We start from the raw sequence: 25,569 nt of genomic DNA, 5'->3' as shown, positions 1-25,569 counted from the left end.
GGATAGAACAGACTTGACAGATACTGAGGGGCTAGAAGTGATCGTACTCAATGAAAATAATTAGATGTGGGCAGCAAGGAGAGGAAGACCCCCAGGTTCCTGGATGGAGCAACAGGGCAGATAGTGAAATGGAGGCTCAGACTGGGGGGTGGAGGGGGAGGTGGTGGTGGAGAGGATTAGGGGCTGCTACTGCGTTTCACTTTGGACATGCTTAGACTGAACTGCCTATGGGGATATCCAACAGACAGCTGCATGTGAGTTTAAAGTTCCAGAAAGATTTCAGAGCTGAAGTTACAGAAGCAGAAAATAACAATTAAAAGCCATGACAAGTAATAGCTCACTCAGGGAGAAGAAACTGAGTCAGAAGACAAGAGGGTCTGGGACCAAGCCAGACATGGCTAAAAATGACAACAACATAGACATTTACCAGGCAAACATAGAATAGTGGAGTACCGTTTTCTTTTACAAGAAACATAAATGCTCTTCCTGAAAATTAATTTTTAATTTACACTTTGTTCTACAAAATGGAGTCGCCATTAACATTTTTTAAACAAATATTTAGAATTGGTCTGAATCCCTCCAGTTTTGTAGTTTTCTAATCAAACTCCAAAAAGCTGCGCTGTTCCTTGTGCAAAATTCATTAAAATCTCCTCAGCAGCTCCATCTAAGTGCTTCATTATGCACTAAAAATGTTACTTGAATCCCCTTTGATTTTCAGGTTGAACATCCTTGTGTTTGTTATAGCAGATCTGGTCCTCACATGGACAGCTAACTCCCATCAGGTTTCTCTGGGTCTGCATTTGAGTATAAAACCTGGAATCACCTTTTTTTCTAACTGCAATACCATAAGTGTTAAATTTTAGTGTAAAATGTATTAATTGGAACCTTCGATGTTTAGGTATCTCAATGCTTCCCTACCTAAATGACCCATGTCTTGTGAATGGCAGTTTTATATTAGAATTAACTAAACATAGGGAAGAATTTAGAAACTCCAGTTCATTGACTCAGCTTTGAGTGCTGACCCCAGTCTTTATCACCGAAGTGCTCCTATGTGCTCAGGGAGCTGGCCTTATCTGAAAGCACTTGTAATAGTGGTACCTGGCTCTTGAGACCATCTTCCAAATAACCCCTCCTGCCCCCCTACCCCTTCACAAATGGTGTTCCACTTATAACCTTTCTGGAATCATTGTCCCCAAGAGGACATACACACCCCTCATTTGCGTCAGTGTCTATTCTTCTTGTCCTCTTCAGAATCTTGTTGTGAGGTTCTCAAGTTCTGCTCTGCAGTGACCTTGGAAGGAATACTGTTTTGAGCTGTGTCTATTCCTTTAACATAAAGTTCTTTACAAACATCTGTGTCTCCTTCACGACAGACACTTGTCAGGATCTGAGGGAACTTTGGCAGAACACGGTGGTGTTTGTGGTAAAGCATCCATATTTGCAAATTCCAAGTCTCTAAGTGAGTACTGCCACTCCACTGCGCTGGGTTGAAGAGCAGAGATGTAATTGTAAATGGACATGCTTGGGACCTCCTCACTGCTAGAACTGCTGCCTGATGACCGGGGCAAGGGATCCTCATAATTATTGGTGTTAGAGGCACTTTCCAGATGAGTCTGGCACAAATGAGAGTCTGGGTCAGAAGTGACAGTTTTTCCAAAATGATCTTCCTGGTTTTCACATTTCCTCAGAGTCTTCTGGAAGGCGATGTTGTTCTCAGGACTCTCTAATGGCCTGACACTGTCCCTCCTCTCACAGGAGACCTGGTCCCCAGGGGGCTCCCCGGCTCTCCAGCTCTGCTCCCCATCTGCCTCTTCTTCGGCCACATTTCTCCAGTCTTCTGAACTTGTTGAACTCAGAGTAAATAAAGACCCTTCCTCAGAATCGGAGTCAGAGTCCACCTCGTACTGAGCGTCAGGAGTGTGCTTTTGCGCGGGCTCCTGGTGAGCTGGAGTCACTGGCAGGTCCCCGCAGCATCCTGGAGGGCCGCCGGGTGGGGACGGGTCTCCCGGGTCACTGAGCGTGGCCGCTTCGTAGTGGGCGGGAGGCTGTCCCTCAGCACTGGAGCCCTGGAGCCTCTGCTGCTGTGCGCTCTGCCCAATCTCCTTAGAAAACTCCGAAGGGAAGTGTGGAGGGACCCCTCCTCTCTCCTCCCCAGTGCTGGGCGTGTGTGTGCGTGCTGGTCTTTGGGAGAGAGGCACTGTCGTTTCTCTGGGGCAGGGTGGTCCTAGTTCATCGGAATCCTTACGGACTGAGCTAGGGCTGGTCTGTATTCTGGCAGCCACTGCAGGGATGCCCACTGAACGCTCACTGAGGGAAACTTGCCTGGCCACAGTGTCATAGTTGCCTTCTCCAGGATCATTCCTGTAGATGTGGTCCCATCCCGCCGATGTGAGTTGGGTGTCATGGGCGTTTGGTGGTCCGTAGAGAACGCGCCGGGCTGCACTGTGATTTGGGGGAACCGTATCCTTCCCAGTTCCTGCCCCAGTGGAGACCCCGCGTTGTTCCCTGTCCTGCCGGCCGCCAGCCTCCCTTCTGGTCGGTGCCACCGTTCTTGCTGGAACCACAGCGGTGCGTGGGGCTTGGTTCTCATAGAGGTTTAGATGGTGGAAAGTTTGGGGCAGATCCATCCTCGGCTGCTGTAGGTTTACCGCACCTTCGATTTCATCGTAGAAGGCCTGGTTTGAATACTCGTTCCCTGACGCTGAACCTGGACTTTTTTTCCGGCATCTCTGTTGCCACAGTCTGTCCACATAAGGCCTCGCAAAAGCCCCCAGGCAGAAAGCCACGAAGAACGTGATGAACACCGACAGGCAGACGGCCAGGACCAGGTCCTGGGAAGAGTCTGCCTTTCTGCCAGCAGCACGCACATCCTCGGCCCTCCTAACCCGTTTTGGCAGCTCTCTCGGCCTGTCACCCGCATCAGAGCCTGCAGTGTCCTCCTCCAGCATGGAAAAGCGCACTTCCTGGGCCCTCTCAGCTTTGCTCCGTATGAGGGTTTTCATATGTTTCAAATCAGCGTGAGGAAGGTGAGTCTCTCTGGACATTCTGCTTGTAGGGGTCCACCAGTGTGCATCCTCCTTCCCTAAGAATGGGAATGAGAGTCCAGTGATTTAAAAGCATCTGTGAGTCCTCAGTCGCTCAGTCGTGTTTACTCTTTGCAACCCCATGGACTGTAGCCTGCTAGGCTCCTCTGTCCATGGGATTCACCAGGCAAGAATATTGGAGGGGATTGCCATGCCCTCCTCCAGAGGATCTTCCTGACCCAGGGATCAAACCCACATCTCCTAACTTGCAGGCAGATTCTTTACCACTGAGCCACCAGGGAAGCCTCAGTCCTTATCTAGCTAGATTTAAAGTCTGTTTTACATGATTAGCAATTTTACTGGCTGATTGATTGGTTGGTTGTCCGATACCAACGGTGTGTGTAAGGCTCTGTGCACATTTACACGAGGCTCTCAGGCTTGGGTCTGAGGCTCCAAGGCCCAGAGGCTGTGTTTCTTAGGCTTCCTGACTGACTCCTGCCCACAGGAGGAAGGAAGCCAGGCTGTGGGTACAGTCACATTGCCCCTCCTCTCTCCACATCCTTACCTACTTACTGCACATCTGTGAGGACATTCTATCAGCCCCCTGCAAAATCTGCCTTGGCCCCACCTGTGTTTGTTATATCATCTCCTCACCATTCCTCAGTGCTGGTAAACAGCAAAAATATTCAGGTTTTTCTACTGGTTCCTGACATTCTGCCTTCCACACTCAGAAGGCTGGTGTGGCTTTTACAGAGTGATGAAACAAGTGTGGCTGACACTATTAAGACTTCTCTCATCGTTATGGATTTCTCCTAAACCTGTTAAACATGGCCATGTCTCTACTCAATAGCAGTCCTGAGTACAGCAGAGGCCAGAACTCAATAAAAAAAAAAAAAGAAAAGTCTATTTCTCTCTTTTTCCCAGTTAGGAGTTTGATTTTAGATTTAGTCAAGACAGTTACTAACAACAGTGCTCACTGCTCAGTTGTGTCTGACTCTTTGCAACCTCATGGACTGTAGTTGCCAGGCTCCTCTGTCCATGGGATTTCCCAGGCAAGAATACTGAAGTGGGCTGCCATTTCCTTCTCCAAAGGATCTTCCCAACCCAGGGATTGAACCCACATCTCCAGCATTGGCAGGCGGATTCTTTACCGCTGAGCCACTAGAAAAGCCTGATAGTTAATAGTGTAAAAAAAAATCCAGAATATTCAATTCCAGTCACATATTTTAGCAGTTTGGGAAAGTGACAGATAAAAAAATCAAAGAAAAATATACTTTTTAAATTTGTGTTTTTTGTGTATGTTATATTTTCAGAGGGGTAGCAAGTATCTTAAATAATTATGGTTCAAGTTTTAGAAGTTCTTTGATTATTTTGTTACTCTTTTGGGTAACAAAATATGACATTTGGGGGTTGTAGAGAAACATTCTTTGTGAAATTTCTGGTTTTGACCAAATCCAGTGGTTCCTGACCATGTGAAGAAAATTGTTCATGAATTGAGGAAAACGGATACCAACAATTGTTCTGTGATACAGCCCAAGGATGACTAATGCACTCTTGCTCCTGAGGCAGCTGTCATTGTTTCAAATGACACTAAATGTTTTGTGTACATTTTTTTTTCTGTTTAAATGGAACCACTTCTGAGAGGAGAGGTACTACTGACTTACCTATGGACTCATTGCAAATAGCATTCCACCTTTTCCTCCAGGACTCAGAAATAACATTTTGGAAGACTGCCAGGCTGTAGTCACACTGCCATGGGTTATCAGCCAGGTCAGCCTCCAGGTGGGGAAGTTCTAGGGCCATGATTACCACTGGCAGGATGGCTGTCAGCCCATTGTTGCTGAGGTCTACCATCTGCTCAAGAAAAAAAAAATTAGGACAGTCTGTGAATAAAGACATTTGGGGACAAATGAGTTACAGATACAGTCTATATCTCTATGGAAGTGATATGAATTTCCCACTGATTTCAGAGTCAGAGACTACTGGGTTTAAATCTCTGCTCTGCCCCTAAGAACTCTGTCAGACTCAGCAAATTGTTGACTCTCAATGAGCCTACCTCCCAGGGTTGTTCTGAAGATTAAATGTATGGGAAATCTTTAAGTCTGGAGCCTTTATTAAAAGCCCAACCACTTTCCCTTCCTTTTTTCCTAAGAGTTGTGATTTTTACTGCTAGATATAACCTAGACTCCCAATTTTTATCAAGATTTGGAATTAGGCACCAGGTTTAGAAAGTCTAGAAGCCCTGTAATCTTGAAAGTGGCAGAAAATATTGGATGATGAGGATAGAGTCCAGAAGAACAACTGTGATTGAACAGAAGGAGCCAAGAGGCTTCTTTGGCAAGTATTATTTTAAATGTTGTCGTTCAGTGGCTTAGTTGTTTCTGGTTCTTTGTGACCCCATGAACTGCAGCACTCCAGGTTCCTCTGTCTTCCACTATCTCCCAGAGTTTGCTCAAATTCATGCCCTGAGTTGATGATGCTATTTAACCATCTTGTCCTCTGCTGCCCACTTCTCCTTTTGCCTTCTATGTTTCCCAGCATCAGGGTCTTTTCCAATGAGTCTGCTCTTCACATCAGGTGTGAAGATAAGATACTACCTTATCTTAAAGGTAGTGGATTTCTCTGCATCCATGGCTACTCAGTATACACAAAATGACTACTTTTCCTAGTCTCATATGAAACAAAAGGGAATGTGAGGAACAAAAAGGACTCAGTGACTCTGGAAACACAGAGCAGGATCTGCTGAAGTTGGATCTTGCAGGGGTGTTATGGGGTAGGGGAAACAGAGTTAGGTGTAGCTCTCGCTGCTGTCTACAGAGCACTGCTGCTGTGTACCAGGCATTCTCCTGGGTGCTTTACATGCCTTATCTCTGATCCTCACAACAGCTTTGTCATTTCCCCTTTTTTACAAAGGAGGAAACTGGATGGGGTCACAGTATATCCCACATAGTCCCTAGTCCTAGAACTTGGTACCCACATGTTCAGAAAATAATGGAGGAATGAACAAATGAATGAATGAATGGCAGAGTTAAAGTCTGATCTGCCTCTGCAGCTGGGTGCCTTCTATTCCAGAATACAGCCTCTTGGAGCCTAAGCGCTCACTGCCCTGAAGTGAACGGCTGGGCAGAGGAGGCCTGGAGTGTGAGGCACCAGAGTGGGATCATGGGGTTTGAAAGCAAATCATAAATGCAAACTTTGCTGAAAAGTAAAAAGAGAGCCATGGATAAAAACCAGAAAGTCTGAATGTAATTCAGGTCAATTGTTTAAGAAACTCAGGGAAAAAGCAGTATTAGCATCTTAGGTCATATAAATTCTTAAGAAAAGCTGATTTAAACACTCAAACAACACCATAACCAATACTCAATAGTGAAGTAGTGATCTTTGCATTGTTGAGTAACCAAGCACTCTTAACTCTTAAAGGAAGGTGGTCAAAAATAGGAAATGAGATTTGGAAGACATACACAAAACAACTTTGCTTTGGCCTGGCCTTGTCTAGGATCAAGAGCTTTCTGTGTACACCTGTTGCGGTCTTTTACAGACCAGGACCTGGGGACTGGAGTCGACGAAAAGAAAGAGAGAAAAAGAGAGAGAGAGCAGTATCTCTTGGGTTACATGGAAAACCAATAAAGCCCATGCACAGGACTTGTACCGCTCATGAAGGCACAAGTCTCTCTCAAGGAGGTCTTGAAAGCCTGGGTGAGAAAGTGAGCTTGGCAGGCTTCCACATTCTGATGAGAATGAAGACAGAAAGAAGGGTGCAGGGGACCAAGGTCTCTAGTGCAGCAAGGGTATTTTATTAGCAGAACTGCATGCTTATATATCTTCAGTAAAATGATTACTCAGCCATTACAAAGAATGAAATTCCACCAGTTGCAACTAAATGGATAGTCTAATACATACAAGGTCGCTGAAGTGAGTCACTGAAGGGAGTCGCTGAAAGGAATCCAAGCAGGTTCCCTTTCCCATGATCTCAGTCCTAAGACCTGCATGCAGCTCTACTCGTTCCTGTATTCCAGGAACTGATAAGGAACAGAGAGTCCTTGAGAAATGGCACACAAAGGAAAATGCAACATATTGGATCCCTTAAAGTTGAACGTCCCCTGACATACACCATTCTCATCAACAGGTGAGATATTCTAATGTTTTGATGGGTATTTTCTTCTTCGTGCACATCTGCTTTTTCATCCTAGTTAGCTATTATGTTACAAATCATGAAACTGAAATCAAAACAGAATAGAGGACAGAAAGCTAATAAAATGATTCAGGAGGGGTAATTTCTGAGAAAAGATGAAAACAGAATAGACCAATTTGGCTAAAGAAGTGACCATTCACCATCATTTGAAAGGAATGTACTTTATATTGTAGAGATTGGGAGAAGCATGTAATGTTGGTAACAAATCACTATGCTAGGAAGAATGGCATGCAAAAAGGAAGGCTAATTTGAAATGCCAATGAAACATTTTCATTCTATCTAAACACGAGGATGGATTTATGCTTTAAAAAATCTATCTGGCTTCTGAAAAGATTCCCACATAAGAAGACACATAGTGCAAGCATTAAATATATCATCTGGGGGGAAAAAAAAACAGCACCCATTTTAATATTCAGCTTTCTGGTACCAAAGATTCTCATCATGTCCCCAAACCAGGTTTTAGAGTTATTGCTGAACATGCAGAAGGGATAAGAGAGGAGAAATTGTATTATTCTGGGCAACTCAGGTAATTGAGAATTACAGATGATTTAAACATTCCTGGGTTTATTTTTTAGTCTGCCTGTAGCATCTATTACCTGTGAGCTGCAGAAGACTTTTATTTATAAGTACAATAAAAATGCATAGGAAATAAAACAGGCATAGGGAAATTATATATATAAATATAATCAGTATGGGCTTCCTTGGTGGGTCAGCATTAAAAGAATCTGCCTCCAATGCAGGAGATGCAAGAGATGTGAGTTCAGTCCCTGGGTTGGGAAAATCCCCTGGAGGAGGGCATGGCAACTAATTTCAGTATTCTTGCCTGGAGAATCTCCATGGACAGAGGAGCCTGGCGGGCTATAGTTCATGAGGTCACAAAGAGTCAAACATGACTGAAACGACTCAGCACTCACACACACACATAATCAGAATACAACATACTAAATGAGGTTCCAGGCAATCTGACAATATTTCTGTGGCAAATTGTGGAGTGTTGCCAAGTTAAGTAGACTTTTTCATCTGCTCTGATAACTACTATGGCAGACAGGTCCCCAGAAAACCTTCCCCACATTCACATCCTTTGAGTCATTGCCTCCCCTTGGAGGGGGAGAGGTGAGACCTCTGCTTTGCTTCTAACAAATAGACTATGCTGAAAGCAATGAGACATCTCTCCCGTGATAACATTCCATGAGCCTGTAATGTTCTTGCTAGCAGGCTTTCTCCTTTGGGCTCTGAAGCCAGCTGCCATGCTGTGTACTGCTGTGTGGAAGCCCACATGGCACAGAAACAAGTGCAGGCTTACACTGACAGCCAGCAAGGAACTGAGCCTTCAGCCCAATAGCCCATGTGGAACTGAGTCCTGCCGATAACCACGTGGCCTTGGAAGTGAATCCTTCCTCAGCTGGGCCTTCAGGTAAGACTCCAGCCCTGGCCAACATCTTGACTGCAGTCTCTTGAGACACTTTCAGCAGAGGCCCCAGCCAAGCCTTGCCTGGATTGCTGATCCACAGAAGGCATCAGATAAATACATGTGTGTAGTTTTAGACTGCCAAGTTTGCAGTAATTTGTTACACAGCAATAGATAACGTATACACCTATGCATGATCATCATCTATCCATTCATTCCTTTGTTTGTTCACCAAGAGTTTGTAAATGCATGGTATGTACTGGACAGACGTTAAGCACTAGAAAACAAAATAGACATAATGTATGTCCTCAAAGGGACTTCCCTGGTGGCTCAGTGGTAAAGAATCTGCCTGCAATGTGGGAGACCTGGGTTCAATCCCTGGGTGGGGAAGGTCCCCTGGAGGAGGGCATGACAACCTACTCCAGTATTCTTGCCTGGAGAATCCCCATGGACAAAGGAGCCTGGCGGGCTACAGCCCATGGGGTCACAAAGAGTTGGACACGACTGAGCAACCAAACACAGCACAAGGCATCTCTAGGTGCCACACTGCTGGCCACTTTGGTATTTCTAAAGGAGCACTGAGGAGAGATTTTACAGTATCTCCTCAAAGACGGGGAGGTGGGAGAAAGGGGCTTGGAGGAGAAGGGGCTAGGGCTGTCAGAACTAGAGCAGGGCTCTGGGAGCTCCTCACACAGCTGTCAGGATGTCAGGACCTTGGTGAGATTCGCTGCAGGGTGCCCAAGAGCCAGGCAGCAGGGCTCTAAAATGTGACATCGGTCCCCCCATCATTGGTCTGATGTTTATAACCATATGTGACATGTGGTATGTGCGATGCAAGTATATGTTTATATCATTATTATTTGTATTATTCTGTGTCCAATTTTGGTGTGGAGGCACCAGGGTCACTAGCCTTCTGAGATTCATGGGGTCCTGGGCCTTATGGGTGTAGAGTCCATACAGGCCCATAGCATCCCAAACTGCATCAAACACCAGGGATATTTGACTGATCTTGTAGTTTGGGGAGGGAGCGTTCCTAATAACTAAGATTCATTTTCTTGCCAATTGGTAAGTGAAAGCTCAGAGCTGGGTTTAATTTGACTTAGGAAAAATAATGTGCCTATTCTTGCTGCTGAGTATTAACGTTCAAATAAAATTCATGTCCACTACTGAGGCCTTGGAGTTTTGAGGCGAGAGAGAGACTTCAACTTTTTCAGGGGAATCTTAAAATAGACTTATATTTTTTGATTAGTAGCCAGTACAACTGGGCATGTACAAACTGTTCAATGAAGAGTTCTAATGTAATTGCCTGTAGGTCCACATATTTGAGATGTTATAAACTTTATTTTCTAACCTGTAATTTTTTTAGGTCCTTGAAGGCTTCTGGATGAATTCTGAATATCCTGTTGCTCTTTAAATGGAGGTTTTCCAGTTGCAGGCAGTTATGAAAATCAGACAAACCAATTTGCGATATCCTGTTGAATGACAGATCCAAACTCTGCAATGACTTCAGTTTCCATAGTCCTGTTAAAATTAAAAAGCAGTTTGAAATATAAATCTGACATTTACTGCAGCATTGTTTATAATGGGAGGAAACTGCATACAACTTAAATGGTTCACAACAGAGAAAGAGGCAAACAAAGGGTAGTCTATCAATACTATAAATACTGTGTAGCCTTAAAAGAGAATGGGATAGACCAATATGAACTGACTGAACAGGAAGGTAAACGTTAATTTTCAGAAAAGTACGGAGTATAATTCTAATGTTTTTGCAAAAGAAGAACCAGATACATATGTTTTGAGAGAGCAGAGAAGAAGGCCTGGAAGGAGATGAACTAAGGTACCAGTGGTATTTACACTTTGGAGCAGGATGGTGAAGAAAGGTGAAACTATGCTTTTATTTTATACACTTTCAATTCTTTCTTTATAAGAACATGTGCTAATTTGGGGGCTTGCCAGGTGGCGCTAGTGGTAAAGAACCTGCTTGCCAATGCAGGAGACATAAGAGATGTGGGTTCAGTCCCTGGGTGGGGAAGATCCCCTGGAAGAGGCGATGGCAACCCACTCCAATAGTCTTGCCTGGAGAATCCCACGGACAGAGGAGCCTGGCAGGGTATTGTCTTCAGGGTCACAAAGAGTCGAACACCACTGAAGCTACTTAGCACGCACGCACATGCTAATTTTATAAGAGCACCAGTAAAATAAATCTAACCTGGATTGAATGAGAGAATTATAATACTTGCTTATTTGATTGACCTGTGGGTAAAACTGGATGATCTTGCTATGGTATAGAGAAAAAAGTTGTTTTGATGCTTCATTTACATGGATGAATTCTTCCCCTTTTCAGAGATTATTATTCTATTTTGTAGTTCTATCTTTTAACTACTTATTGTTGATAAGTGTTTTCTAGAAATTCTTATATTAGGTAATGTGTTACAGCTAGATATTTTACTTTCTGGCAAAATCATCTAATTGAGGGTTGGCCTCTGCCTTCGTATTTCACTTGATTCCATAAGTAACCGTTTGGCACTGAAGATAAACATTGAGAATGAGGTGCTAGCCATAGCAGTCTTCAAAATTTGATTTCCCATATGAGTCTCCCAAGGAAGCCCTGCATTTGTACATTTCCTTCTGCTCTGTTCTCACATGTAGCCTGCGTCTTTAACAAACTACTACATACAGATCATGTTGGTTCAATTCCGCAAGGGTTTATTCCTTGTCTACTATCTGCAGAGTACTTACTATAAGACTGTTTATGCTGAGAGATGATGACTTAATTGAAATGGCTTCACATCTATGCCCTCATATGTTCATTTCAGCTGTATAGACTAAGCAAGAGATCACAAGGATGACAACTCAGTCAAAATATTATGAGCAAGGCACTTGGTGCTGGGGACGAAGACAATAGAGAAACCTTGTGTCGGGTTCGTGATAAAGCACACACACAAGAAAAAGCTATTAGTTACACAAAGCAGTTATGCCCCCACCAATAAAAGAGTCTTTGGTTGTCAGTCTCTCCATCAGATGATTGGTCCCTTCAGGGCAGAATTCACATCTTTGTGAACACTTGTAAGGCCTGTTGTATGATATACATTCTGTAGGCTAGAGGTCACAGTGGTTGACCTGCACAGAAATTTACAAGTCGTGGGGCCAACATTAAAGATTCAATACAAATATGTACATTTCTAACTTTTCTTGAAAAATTGAAAGTCTCAAATGGCACGAAACATTTGGCTGGAGCTGAATGAAGGCTGCCTGCTTTGGATGGGACATGTACTTATAGATGAATATGATGTCTCTATCAAAAACAGGAAGACAAAGAATAGGCCAAGAAGCCCTCATGTTTAGAACAATGAGAGACAGCCAAGGTTAATATTCAGCTGGCATATGCTGAATACTCATGAATACAATATGAGAAAGTCTTCCATATTGGCTCATGAACAGCCATCGCTGAGCCCTTGTGTGCTGCTCCACTGCCCTGGGCACTTGACTGACTGCGTTCTCCCTTCCCCCTCCCTCCCCCAGAAAGATTCCACTCCATCAGTACAGCCAGGAGGCTTCCAGCTTGGGAACCCAGGCTAAAGGTCACTTGTTAAATGTTTTGAATATAACCTCTGGAGAAAATCTGTTTCTTTGTGGAATGAAGAATATCCCTATGTGTTTTAATATGCAGACATATGGGTCTTGAGAAAAAAATGCCACCCGGAAACTGAGATGAAGGAGTTTCTTAACATTTTCATGAGATTTCCTGGCATGTTTAGGGATGTAAGCTCATGGTTGCTACTATATCTAGTGCTTAATTGAATTGAATAAGTACCCCAGGAGTTCAGGGATGAAGGAGACCGCATTTATCAATTGACAGGGGGTGTTGAAACCTCTACCTCTAGCCGTGGGTTTGAAATGAAGCTGGACCTTGTGGGGCCTTCTCAGAGACAGGGCCCTGTGTTCCCTACCTCTCGTCTGTAGAAAAGCTTTAACCTCCTAGGCCTTCCCCAAGTTTCAAAGAGCAAATTTAATCAGAGAAGTGAGAAAACATAGAAACCAAGGAAAACAGTCAAGTAAGATAAAATAATAATGGTTTATAAAAACAGAATGATCATACGATCCAGCAATCCTACTTCTGGGAACATACTCAGACAGAACTATTTAGTTCAAAAAAATACATGCACAGTTCTGCTCATAGCAGCACTGTCAAAAGAGAGAGCAAAAGCATGGAAACAACCTAAATGATCCACCAACAGATGAAGATAGAGAAGATGTGGTACGCGTATACAACGGAATACTACACAACCATAAAAAAGAACGAAATAATTGCATTTGCAGCAACATGGATGGATCTAGAGATAAGTGAAGTCAGTCAGACAGAGAAAGACAAATACCATATGATATCACTTACATGTGGAATCTTGGAGAAGGCAATGGCACCCCACTCCAGTACTCTTGCCTGGAGAATCCCAGGGACAGGGGAGCCTGGTGGGCTGCCATCTATGGGGTCGCACAGAGTCAGACACGACTGAAGCGACTGAGCAGCAGCAGCAGCACATGTGGAATCTAAAATATGGCACAAATGAACCTTTCTACACAACAGAAACGGACTCATGGACAGAGAACAGACTGCGGTTGCTAAGCTGGGAGTGGGGAGAGGAGAGGGAGGGGCTGGGAGTGTGGGGTTGGTAGGTGCAAACTATTAGCTTTAGGATGGATAGACAACGAGGTTGTACTGTATATAGCACAGGGAACTATATTCAGTATCCTACAGCAAACCATATTGGAAAATAATATAAAAAAAGAATATACATATATATGTGTGTGTGTGTATAACTGAATCACTTGGCGGAAATTAGTACATTGTAAGTCAACTACACTTCATTTAAAAAAATGACCCCCCCCCCAAAAAAAAAAAACCACAGTCTCATCTCAGCCAGCTCTGCAGGCTGATGTGCCCCCTCTGTAAACCAGAGGTGCTTTGGTCTTGGTATCAAGGTGTCCTATGGCATGCCCAGTGTGTCCCACTGCAGAGCAAGGCCATATGGGTGTAGCTGCCACATGAGGCTGGCAGGAGGCAGGGAGGCTGCTCTCAGCAAACGTCCTCTGCCAGCTCGGTGGAAGCTGTCTGTAGCAGGAATAACTCCAGACCAAACAAACACTTCAGCTGTTTGAGTTTTGAAATAAAATTGGGGGGTGGGGCAGTTAGCAACTAAGGGGCATTTTAGCTGCTACCACTAAGGTACCTTTAAGGTACAGTAGCAAGAACTGGGATGGGAAAGAGAATTAGATACTCAGGATGATCAAAATGGCCCTAAGAGAGAACATTTTTGCACATCTGTTTTGTATGAGGTTGAAGGAGAGATGTTTTACATACATCGCTCTGTTACAGTTTTTACAAATGTTCTCTCTAAGCCTCACATCAACCTTTATATATATTGCTGCTGCTGCTGCTGCTAAGTTGCTTCAGTCGTGTCCGACTCTGTTCGACCTCATAGAGGGCAGCCCACCAGGCTCCCCGTCCCTGGGATTCTCCAGACAAGAACACTGGAATGGGTTGCCATTTCCTTCTCCAATGCATGAAAGTGAAAAGTGAAAGTGAAGTCGCTCAGTCGTGTCCGACTCTAGCGACCCCATGGACTGCAGCCCACCAGGCTTCTCCGTCCACGGGATTTTCCAGGCAAAAGTACTGGAGTGGGGTGCCACTATCTCTAGGTAAAGATAAGAACCAGGAGTCTTTTCTAAGTTAAGTGACTTGCTTAAGGTCAATAAACGAGTAGAGTAATACAAGGGACTTCCCTGGTAGGCCAGCTGGTAAAGAATCTGCCTGCAATGCAGGACACTGGGGTTTGACCCTTGGGTCGGGAAAATTCCCTGGAGAAGGAAATGGCAACCCACTCCAGAATTCTTGCCTGGGAAATCCCATGGACAGAGGAACCTAGCAGGCTACAGTCCATGGGGTCACAAGAGCTGGACACTATAGTGACAAAACCACCAGCAAGGAATACAAAAGATAAAGCAGAGAGTAAATGCGCATATGACAGGCACATATGAACTTACCTACAAAACCAAAACAGGCTCATAGATAAAGATAGCAGACTTGTGGTTGGCAAGGGAGAGGGATGGACTGGGAGTTTGGGGTTGATAAATACAAACTGGAAGAGTGGAACCAGAACATGCCCAGGCATGTTTGGGGATGGGGGGCGGGGAGGCTTTTGAACATTGACAGTTATAAAAAATACCTTTTTATTTGACTTCCTTCATAATATCCAGCAAAGATCCACAAGAAGAAGAAAACTTTTGCACATGGGAATTAAGACTGTGATGATCAGTTATTCCTTCCACATGAAGATTTTCTCTTTACTTCTACTTTTAGAAAATCAAGCTTTAATGCTACTAAGAGAACTGGTGAAGTTCTACAAATGATCTTTTCGTTTGGGGGTCTCTCAAGATGGAGTTGGGGAATTTGGGTAAACTCTTCCAAGACCCTTGACTGTGTTTCTCAATAAGGGGAAGTATGTTCTTTTACAAACTGCATGGTGAATCAGTGTTGAGGGACATTCAGGTGAGTGAAAGAGGTTGTGAGGTGCATTACTGGGTGGGGCTTGGTTATCAGAGAGCACATTTCATGTTTAAAGAGAGTTAAATGTTGGGAGAAAAATATGGAGGCAATTTTGTGGAGATGGGATTATTTATTAAACTGTCTTCTGATGATCACTTAGGCCACAAGGGGCAGGAATTTGATTAGCCTTTGCATTTAAATGGCCAGACAGTTTTATTACTTCCAAGAAATTATCTCAGTGTCTATTAGAAAAAAATGCTACAGAGGGTATGCCCAGACATTACACTATCTTAGAAACATTCCTTGGGACTCTGAACTTCCTAAATGCTCTTCCAAATGTGATAATCTGATAACATAAAGTTTATGGCTTCAAGTTCAAAAAGTATTAAGAATTAGAATAGAGTCTGGAATGGTCCTGGATAACATATTTGATTCATAAAATCCGCCCTTAATATGGTCAAATTTACATAGGTGAGCCAAAGACCTTGCCCTCTTAGCTTAATGACATATATTCATTTTGTTACTTTAGAACCTGTATTGGTTTTGAGAACATTGGTTATTGGTATTTCCATAATCCAAGGAGCAATCAGGATGAAAAGTTTAATATCCTACAAATGAAAAGAATACAACATGCTTCTTTTTTTCAACAATACACTGGTTACATTTTTTTCCCTTCTCTACCAGTTTCAAAAATCAGGTAATATTTTGCCTCATTGATAACATACTTATCGCTTGGATTCTGGAATTTAGTGTGTTAATGTGAGGTTGTCACCTCTGGTCTTTCAGCATAACTGGAAACACAGTAAGATGTTTGTCCTGATATATTTTCAGGCACTTTTGGGCACTCCCAAAATACTGCTTGATGTAAGTGGGATAGTGTAACTGTAGACCAGTCCCTAGGATTTCTATTTTTTTTTAACTGATTTTTCCATTATTAAGGCTATACTCCCAAAATATGGGAAGAAGGTGAAGTGATCATTAACGTTAAATTCACGGTTGGCTTCTGTTTTGTAAATTATATAGGCCAGTACCTCCTCTGGGTGTTTTTCCAACATGAAGATTTTTGGTAACATCACAGCTGGTCAGTATCAAGACAGGAAGTTAGCTGACATTGGGTTAGTCAATATGATATTTTACCCTTCCAAAAGTGGGCTTTCTGGAGTCAAAGCAACGTTTCACTGGCTCTATGAACTGTCACTATTTTAAGACATGTCAAACATGATTTATAAAGGTACACATGTGCCACAGGCCAATTGTTTGATTGGTGCTGAGATTATCTCTAATTAATTGTTAACTGAGATGAGAGCAAACACCTATGTAAATCAGTTCAGTTCAGTCGCTCAGTCAAGTCCAACTCTTTGTGACCCCATGGACTGCTGCACGCCAGGCTTCCCTGTCCATCACCAACTCCCGAAGCTTGCTCAAACTCATGTCCATTTCGATGGTGATGTCATCCAACCATCTCATCCTCTGTCATCCCCTTCTTCTCCTGCTTTCAATCTTTCCCAGCATCAGGGTCTTTTCAAATGAGTCAGTTCTTCGCATCAGGTGACCAAAGTATTGGAGTTTCAGCTTCAACATCAGTCCTTCTAATGAATATTCAGGACTGATTTCCTTTAGGATGGACTGGTTGGATCTCCTTGCAGTCCAAGGAACTCTCAGGCACCTTCTCCAACACCACAGTTCAAAAGCATCAACTCTTTGGTGCTAGCTTTCTTTATAGTCCAACTCTCACATTGTACATGACTACTGGAAAAACCATAGCTTTGACTAGAAGGACCTTTGTTAGCAAAGTAATTTCTCTGCTTTTTAATATGCTGTCTAGGTTGGTCATAGCTTTTCTTCCAAGGAGCAAGCGTCTTTTAATTTCATGGCTGCAGGAACCATCTGCAGTGATTTTGGAGCCCCAAAACATGAAGTCTGTCATTGTTTCCACTGTTACCCCATCTATTCGCCATGAAGTGATGGGACTGGATGCTATGATCTTAGTTTTCTGAATGTTGAGTTTTACGCCAACATTTTCACTCTCCTCTTTCATCAAGAGGCTCTTTAGTTCTTCTTCACTTTCTGCCATAAGGGTTGTGTCATCTGTGTATCTGAGGTTATTGATACTTCTCCCAACAATCTTGATTCCAGCTTGTGCTTCATCCAGCCCGGCATTTCTCATGATGTACTCTGTGTAGAAGTTAAATAAGCAGGGTGACAGTATACAGCCTTGATGTACTTCTTTCCTGATTTGAAACCAGTCTATTAGTCCATGTCCAGTTGTAACTGTTGCTTCTTGACCTGCATACAGATTTCTCAGGAGGCAAGTCAGGTGGTCTGGTATTCCCGTCTCTTTCAGAATTTTCCAGTTTATTGTGATCCACACAGTCAAAGGCTTTGGTATAGTCAATAAAGCAGAAGCTGATGTTTTTCTCGAACTCTTTTGCTTTTTTGATGATACAACAGATGTTGGCAATTTGATATCTGGTTCCTCTGCCTTTTCTAAATTCAGCTTGAACATCTGGAAGTTCAGGTTCATGTACTGTTGAAGCCAGGCTTGGAGAATTTTGAGTATTACTTTGCTAGCGTGTGAGATGAGTGCAATTGTGTGGTAGTTTGAGCGTTCTTTGGCATTGCCTTTCTTTGGGATTGCAATGAAAACTGACCTTTTCCAGTCCTGTGGCCACTGCTGAGTTTTCCAAATTTGCTGGCATATTGAGGGCAGCACTTTCACAGCATCATCTTTTAGAATTTGAAATAGCTCAACTGGAATTCCATCACCTCTATTAGCTTTGTTCATAGGGATGCTTTCTAAGGCCCACTTGACTTCGCATTCCAGGATGTCTGGCTCTAGGTGAGTGATCACACCATTGTGGTTATCTTGGTCATGAAGATCTTTTTTGTATAGTTCTGTGTATTCCTGTCACTTCTTAATATCTTCTGCTTCTGTTAGGTCCATACCATTTTTGTCCTTTATTGTGCCCATCTTTGCATGAAATGTTCCCTTGGTTTCACTAATTTTCTTGAAGAGATCTCTAGTATTTCCCATTCTATTGTTTTCCTCTATTTCTTTGCATTGATCATTGTAAATCTATTTACCTATATAAATAGATACAAATGATTCTCTGCTTATGGATTATAATTATGAATTAGAGTGGGCTAGGATCATGTCTACTGCAATAACTACTTAACATTTTAAAAGATAACTTGAGATTTAGCCAAAAACAAATTTATTGTTACCTAGCCATAGTCACAGAATAATGAATGGGAAGGTACGCTAGAGGGGACTCAACCTAGTAAAAACTGAAAGTATATGATGACTACAGAAAAATACTTCAAATCACAAAATGCTATGGAAAAGAACTCAAGTATATCCAATTAGATTTAGGGCTTACATTGGACTTCCATCATTGATCTGTTTTATTCATCTCTCCATAGTTCTATATGCTAGAATTCTATTATTGAATAGAATTTCAGATACAAGATTTGCTCATTTCATATATTTCTCCCCCTCCTTTGGAAGTTTAACATATTTCCTGATATTTTGGGAAGCAAAAGTTTAACTTGAGAAAAGAAGATGGGACTGTATCTGCATTTTATAGGGATATTTGGTCCTTAAATGAAATGTATGCATCCTAACCTCCAGTGAGCTCTGGGGAATTCATCTGCCTTAAGGAGACAGAGTCGGCATTTCTCTACTGTTGTGGGCTAATATTTTGACATATTAATCTTTTGCCTATCTCTTTTCCTTATTTCCTTTCTCTCCATTCAAGCAGAAAGTAAAAGATCTGTGTTAATTGTTCCAGGGGAGGCCCTCCCTGGTGGCACAGTGGAAAGAATCCACCTGCTAATGCAGGGGACACAGGTTGGATCTCTGGCTGGGGAAGATTCCACATGCCGCGGAGCAGCTAAGCCCATGCAGCACAACTACTGAGCCCGAGCACTAAGGCCTGCAAGTCTCAACTATTGAGCCTCTGTGCTGCAACCGCTGAAGCCCACATGCCTAGAGCCTGTGCTCCGCAGCAAGAGAAGTCACCGCAATGAGAAGCCCGCAGGCAGCAACTGGACAGTAGCCCCCGAATGCACATCATAAGGCAGAAAGCAGAGGTGAATCATGTCTTTTTGGCTTTTATTTACTAAAGGCCTAAATCTTTAGAGGAAAGGAATTTCTAGATCTAGATAGAGGATTTTGAAGAAACAAAAGCAGGTAAGAATTTCCTCCAAAGTGAAGGACTGAAAAGAAATGTTCTCTGGCTAGAAGGGGTAAAGGATACATATATGAGCATGTGTGCACGTGCACACACACACACACACACTTTGATGCCTTGTCGGGGTATAAGATTCTAGAGCTATGGTACAAATCTAGGAAAAGACAAATGCAAGTCCATGAAAGACTGATGGTAACTGTCACTATCTCTCCATCCCACTCTAACTGATGCTAGCAGGATGGGGGCTCAAAATTAGAAATTCTGCTGAATTATAAACAATAGTTATGTATCCAGCTCACCTGAATTTGTGGGTTGAGATTTACATTTAAACACACTAGTTAGGAAACACTGCTATATCATGTGAGTATGTGTAGCTTTAATGATGTTCATCAAAGAGTTATAGCAAACAAAAAGGAAATAATCTAAATGCTATTTAACTGAACTTATTATAATATATGTATATGTGAAAATTGGGGCTTCCCTGGTGGCTCAGATGTAAAGAATCTGCCTTCCAATGCAGGAGACACAGGTTCTATCCCTGAGTTGGGAAGATCTCCTGGAGAAGGGAATGGCTACCCACTCCAATATTCTTGCCTGGAGAATCTCATGGACAGAGGAGCCTGGTGGGCTACAGTCCATGGGGTCGCAAAGAATTGGACACAACTGAGTAACTAACATATATGAAAATTATTTGACTATTTAAAATATTTATGAGATTGCTTAATTACGTAATGATGTTCCAAATATTCTGTGATATAAAATTATGTTATGACATATGGGCAGTAGGATACAATTTTGAAAGAAAAATATATAAGTAGGCATAAAGAATAAACTTGAAGAATATATATTACATGAGGGACTTTAATGTTTCCCTTTAAATTTTTCTTTAATTCCTAATATTCTACGAATAACAGGTATTTCTTTTACAATAAGAACAGTATAATAAAAATCATAAAATGTAATTAGTTTATACTTTGCACTGAAAACACTACACCCTGCTTTTATGGAAAAGGTCAGGGAGAGAAGACTCCTGTCCTCACACAATTCTGCTGATATGGTGACTGGAACAGTTGTCCCTTCGCCTGCCAGGCTATTACTGTCACATTTATGCTTACAACAAGACCAGAAACTGGTGATAAATGAATAAATAAAAAAATAAAAACATGAAATTAAAGAACTGAAAATGAGAAAAACTAAATATAATTTGAGATGGAGAGAAATGAAAATATTCTTACATTTTCTTTTTTAGCATGTGCATGCCTGTGTGCTAAGTTGTCTCGGGCATGTCTGACTCTGTGCAACCCTATGAACTGTAGCCTGCCAAGCTCCTCTGTTTATGGGATTCTCCAGGCAAGAATACTGGAGTGGATTGCCCTGCCCTCTTCCAGGGATCTTCCTGATCCAGGGATTGAACCCACGTCTCCCACATCTCCTGCACTGGCAGGCAGGTTCTTTGCCACTAGCGCCACCTTAGGGTCTAACATAAAGTAAGTACTTACAATGGTGATTGAGACTGAAAACAAATAGGGAAAGGAAACTCTGTAGCTTTCCTGAATATAAAAAGGAAGCTGTGGCTTACAAATCTGATTTATTTTCTAAATAAAACATCATTATAAAATATAAAAATATAAAACATTATTATTAGTATTATTATATATTTTCTAAATAAAGACATTGGAGTTAAGGAACTCCAACATGTAGATTACTGAATATCAGAATGGATGGGTATTTATTATAAAATAATATAATATGTGTTCTGATGAGTTCTAATTTTTATTTAATAAGAGTTTACATATAATATTAGCATATGTATAGTCTACATTTGGAGGAGAACTAGATAAGTAGATGTAAAATGTATTCTGTAGAAACAAAAATTATAAATATGGCAACATTTAATTTGAATTGTTACATATTAAAAGTATCTGAACTAGTTATTTCTCAATGCTTTTCTATAATTAATAACAAATATACATAAATCAAATTAGGTAATTTAAAATAATGCATTATTATTTAGTACTTAAATACTTCCTATTATTAGTACCTCTTGACAAATTCATATAATATCAATATAAGTTATGGCAACAGAAGATTAAATTACATTGATTTTAAATTCCACATATTATAAACTTAAAATTTTCATAAGAAACTCCTTTTATTATATTTGAAAAGTGAAAGTGAAGTTAGTCACTCAGTTGTGTCTGACTCTTTGTGATCCCATGGACGGTAGCCCTCCAGACTTCTCCATCCATGGGATTTTCCAGGCAAAAATTCTGTAGTGGGTTGCCATTTCCTTCTCCAGGGCATCTTCCTGACTCAGGGATCGAAGCGGGGTCTCCTGCATTGCAGGCAGAGTCCATCGTATGAGCCACCAGGGAAATCCTTTTATTTTATTTACTCTGATCAAATTGCTGTACTTGCAGCTGTTTTCCTGAAACTGAAAACAAACCTGGAATTCTTATTGACACAAAACATTATGACTCAGTGGGTAAAGAATCTGCCTATAATGCAGGAGACATAGGAGACACAGGTTTGATCCCTCGGTCAGGAAGATTCTCTGGAGAAGTAAATGGTAATCCACTCCAGTATTCTTGCCTGAAAAATCCCATGGACAGAGGAACCTGGTTGGGTACAGTCAAAAGTGTCACTAGGGTCAGATGTGACTGAGCAACTAAGCAAGCATATTACCTCTCCAAATACTCGTGGTTTCTTGGTCCATCTTTTAAAATTGTACTTACCCTTGGGAATGTTGCTGAGTTTATTTCTTTGAAGAGTAAGCAACTTGAGAAATGGAAGCCGATTTCTCAAGCTGCCTCTGTGGCGTTTCACCCATGAGGACTTAAAACTGGGTAGATCCAATAATACTGAGTGAATGGCATTGTTGCTGAGGTTTAATGTTTCCAAAGCATGAAAATGTTCAAGAGAGCTTAAGGTTATTTTTGATATGAGATTGTTACTAAGGTCCAGGTGTTTTATATTCCATTCTTCTTTTTTCATGTGAGTTTGTAAGAGAACCCTCAAGAAATTGGAACTGTCATCCACTGTGGGTGCCATCTGTGGTATGTCCATGGGTATTTCATGCTTTCCAGCAAAAGAGCAATTTGTTGTAAGATATCCATTCCATTGGTACTTGGAATTGAATAAAATACTGCTTTTTCTTGATGGGTTTGTCATTGTGCCAGTAAAATAAAGACCTATAACCATGGTAATCACTCTGAAACACAGGTTTTTCATAATGCCTGGAGAAAGAAAAATTGACTTATTCAAAATGACTTGTGTACAAACAGCAAATAAGCAGAAAATTTAATATTCAATTTAAGACTTAGCAAAGTTATCTTGCCTTGATTGACAATTTAAGTGGATGTTTGATTTCTTACAAATTGCCAAAATGGTATACAGCTATAGTGTAAAATTACATTTATGTCACATTTTAAAAGAAAGACCCTCTCCCCCCACTGCCCTCCACCCCAATCTGTCAAAAAATACATATTCGCTTGGGTCTCACCTCTGTGTCTGCTTTTCCAGGACCATTCGCCCTACAGTCTACTTTAGAATGAGGGAAACCTACTAAGATTAAACACTTCCCTGTTCCTTGCTGGTCATTAGCACTGAGTAAAGTCTATTATGTTTATCTTACAGCACTGTAATCAGCCTTGTGCTTTACCATGTGAGTGACAAGTCATCCAGTTACACTAAACCACAGAACTGTATTGGTGAAAAGTTCAACTCATGTGAAAGAGACTCATGATTTTTTTTAAACGACTGGAGGAACTACAAGCTTTGTCTTTGTGGCTTTGGTGACCTTTCAAATTCTCCGGAAATGAGACATATACAACACTAAAAAAAAGGAGGGGTGGGTTATAAAAAGGATTGTTTGCCTAGGATCCATGAAGATGTAAGATACAGAAACTCAAGTATCTTCATCAGAGATTCTTGAAAGCAATCAAAAGCTTTAAAACAAGTATCTACAAATCATAATGCCTGAAGGTATACCCAAAAACAATTTTAAAAGAAAAGTAAATGAATACTTTTGTGATTTAATTACTAAATTCTGTTAAAAATCAGCGTGTGTACACATAACCACATGATTCAGCAGGTAGGTTTACGACAAATCACCCTTTCTGCTCTAATGGCACCACTCTCATTCTCGTCACTCATCTGAGTACTAGAATGGGCTAACTAGTTTTCCTGCCATTTTTACTGCCTCTTGATTTTCCTTCTTGGTTTATCCAGTGAAATTCTGAAGGGTTATTTCCCCACAGTATTGTTTTCCTCATGTCATTCCCTCATTCAAAATCCTTAAAGGGATCCTCAGTGCCTATAGTCCAAATCCCTCGGGTCAGCATCCTAGGCTTTGTATTATTTACATAACTTTATGAACTAGTTTTGAAAGCACATGGGAAGTACCTATGAGGTGAGGCTTGTGCACCTCAATATATATGCAGAGCTCATGCAACAATCAGCTTTTGGTTCACTCTAATTCCAAGCCCAAAGCCCTTTCCTCTTCTCAGTTCAAAACCTACGTATGTCCTTCTAGATCTATCACAGATCCTATGACCTTAAGACCCTTTTTCCTGCTTTGGCCTCTATTTTATCCAGAAACCTTTCAATAAATATTTATTGAATGAATGAATATATGTTAACAACATTCAATTTGACAGGATATCAATACTATCCTGCATTGCTTTGCTTTGTATCTGTTTTAAACACCCCAAAAAACAACAGCTCCCAGATGGTAAGGGCCATGTTTTTATATATATACACATACACATATATAAAGATAAAAGTTCCTCCACTTTTTAATATTTTTAATACTCTTCAGTCATAAGACTATGCTATATATAAATAGGGCTGTATCTATATCATCAACCTATTTATCATCTAAAATTTATATACATAAAGTTCCCCTATTTAAAAAATATTTTTAATAGTCTTCAGTCTGTCATAGGACTATGCTATCTATAAATAGGGATATATCTGTATCATCAACCTATTTATCATCTAAATTTATATATTTCCCCCCATGTTCTATATTTTTAAGTCTGCAGTTTGTCATAGGGTTATACTCTGCTTGGATAAATGAATAGATGGAGTGAATGAAACTTACCATGTAACTTTTTAAACTTTGGTTTCATATAAGGTCAAATCTCCCATAATTGAAGGGTATCTAAATTCAGGTACACATGGCCATGAACTGCAAAGGTGCCCTACAGCATGGAGGAGTGACTGATTTTTAAAGCATACCTCTTTTGTAATACCAGCAATTGAATTAATTTGTATAGTCAGAAAGGTATTTGTTACTACATTTCAAAGCTGAAATCATCAGTATGCAATTATATAGCAAGCTAATGTCACAATATCAGCAGTAACAGAAAAAAGTCATCATTCAGAGGCATACTATAATATTAAAGAGAAACATGCGGTTGAAAAGTTTTTTCTTAAGGGGACTTAAAAATCACTTTTTTCCCCCCACTTACCTGATTCTTTCTAAGTTGAAGAGATTTATTTGTAACTAGATTTGACTTCAAAACAGCTGATAAGGATAACTTTATATCTTAAAGTGAAAGGTATTAATTCATAAATTAAAAAATATTATACAACAATGCAAACTAGCCATAATATACATATATCCCCTCTGCATTGTCGTATGGCAGAAACCAACATATTTTAAAGCAATTATCCTCCAATTAAAAATAAATTCAAAAGATTATATATATATACACTAAAACAAACTTCTATGTTAGGTAAGGAACATCTGAGAACTCCAGAAAAATTTTCTGAGGCTACTGGAGACAATTAGGTGAAATGTAAATCTATAAATGGACACATTCAAGCTGAAGTAATGAGGAAACAGTTAGAAATATTGGGTGTGTCAGTGAGAGAGGTAGGGAGAAAGCAGTAGAAAAATCAGAAAGTAGAAAGGAAACGAGTCCATTCCTACATGAAAGAGAAGTTACCACAATTAGAAGGAAAAAGCGAAAGAGGCTAGTTTTGCCAAGACGTAGAAAGCACACACCAGGAACACTGTTTCTTGGGCATACCTCCGGTCCTCAGGGATTCTTTCCAGTGGGTCTCTCTGAATCATGCCAGGTGAGGATTTTAGACCCGAGCCTCTGAGGCTCCACCCATCGGCCCTGGAGCCTGCCCTCTGGCAAACCTTTAACCCCTTCTTATCTAAGCTCTGGCCTCTTGTAATGCACATTCCCCTGGGA

General features: G+C 41.3%; 1 protein-coding gene across 2 annotated transcripts; it reads right to left on the bottom strand.

Annotated features, from left to right (window-relative positions):
* Window positions 1-372: 372 nt before the first annotated feature.
* LRRC66 (leucine rich repeat containing 66) lies at window positions 373-25,460 on the bottom strand. Of its 2 annotated transcripts, none has more exons than XM_010859715.1 (5): window positions 25,399-25,460; window positions 22,096-22,596; window positions 9,975-10,144; window positions 4,688-4,877; window positions 373-3,082 (listed from the first exon to the last, which is right to left on the bottom strand). In XM_010859715.1, the coding sequence occupies exons 2-5, from the start codon at window positions 22,589-22,591 to the stop codon at window positions 1,365-1,367; spliced, it is 2,574 nt and encodes an 857-aa protein (XP_010858017.1). In that variant the 5' UTR covers window positions 22,592-22,596; window positions 25,399-25,460; the 3' UTR covers window positions 373-1,364. The 2 variants fall into 2 exon arrangements, with proteins under 2 accessions (XP_010858017.1, XP_010858018.1); XM_010859716.1 differs by lacking the exon at window positions 25,399-25,460 and adding an exon at window positions 22,863-22,886.
* Window positions 25,461-25,569: the final 109 nt, after the last annotated feature.

Source organism: Bison bison, unplaced genomic scaffold, assembly GCF_000754665.1.
Source record: "Bison bison bison isolate TAMUID 2011002044 unplaced genomic scaffold, Bison_UMD1.0 scf7180017864458, whole genome shotgun sequence".
NCBI lineage: Eukaryota > Metazoa > Chordata > Mammalia > Artiodactyla > Bovidae > Bison > Bison bison.
Note: the sequence above shows the minus strand (reverse complement) of the source record. Positions and strands in the feature narration are given on the sequence as shown.

Bases quoted from the DNA above. Each gene is read 5' to 3' on its own strand.
- LRRC66 (XM_010859715.1), bottom strand. From the start codon at position 22,591: ATGAAAAACCTGTGTTTCAGAGTGATTACCATGGTTATAGGTCTTTAT. The intron at 10,145-22,095 runs GTAAGTACAATT...TAATTTTAACAG, and splicing joins ACTCAGCAACATTCCCAAGG to GACTATGGAAACTGAAGTCA. The intron at 3,083-4,687 runs GTAAGTCAGTAG...TCCCATTCTTAG, and splicing joins TATTTGCAATGAGTCCATAG to GGAAGGAGGATGCACACTGG.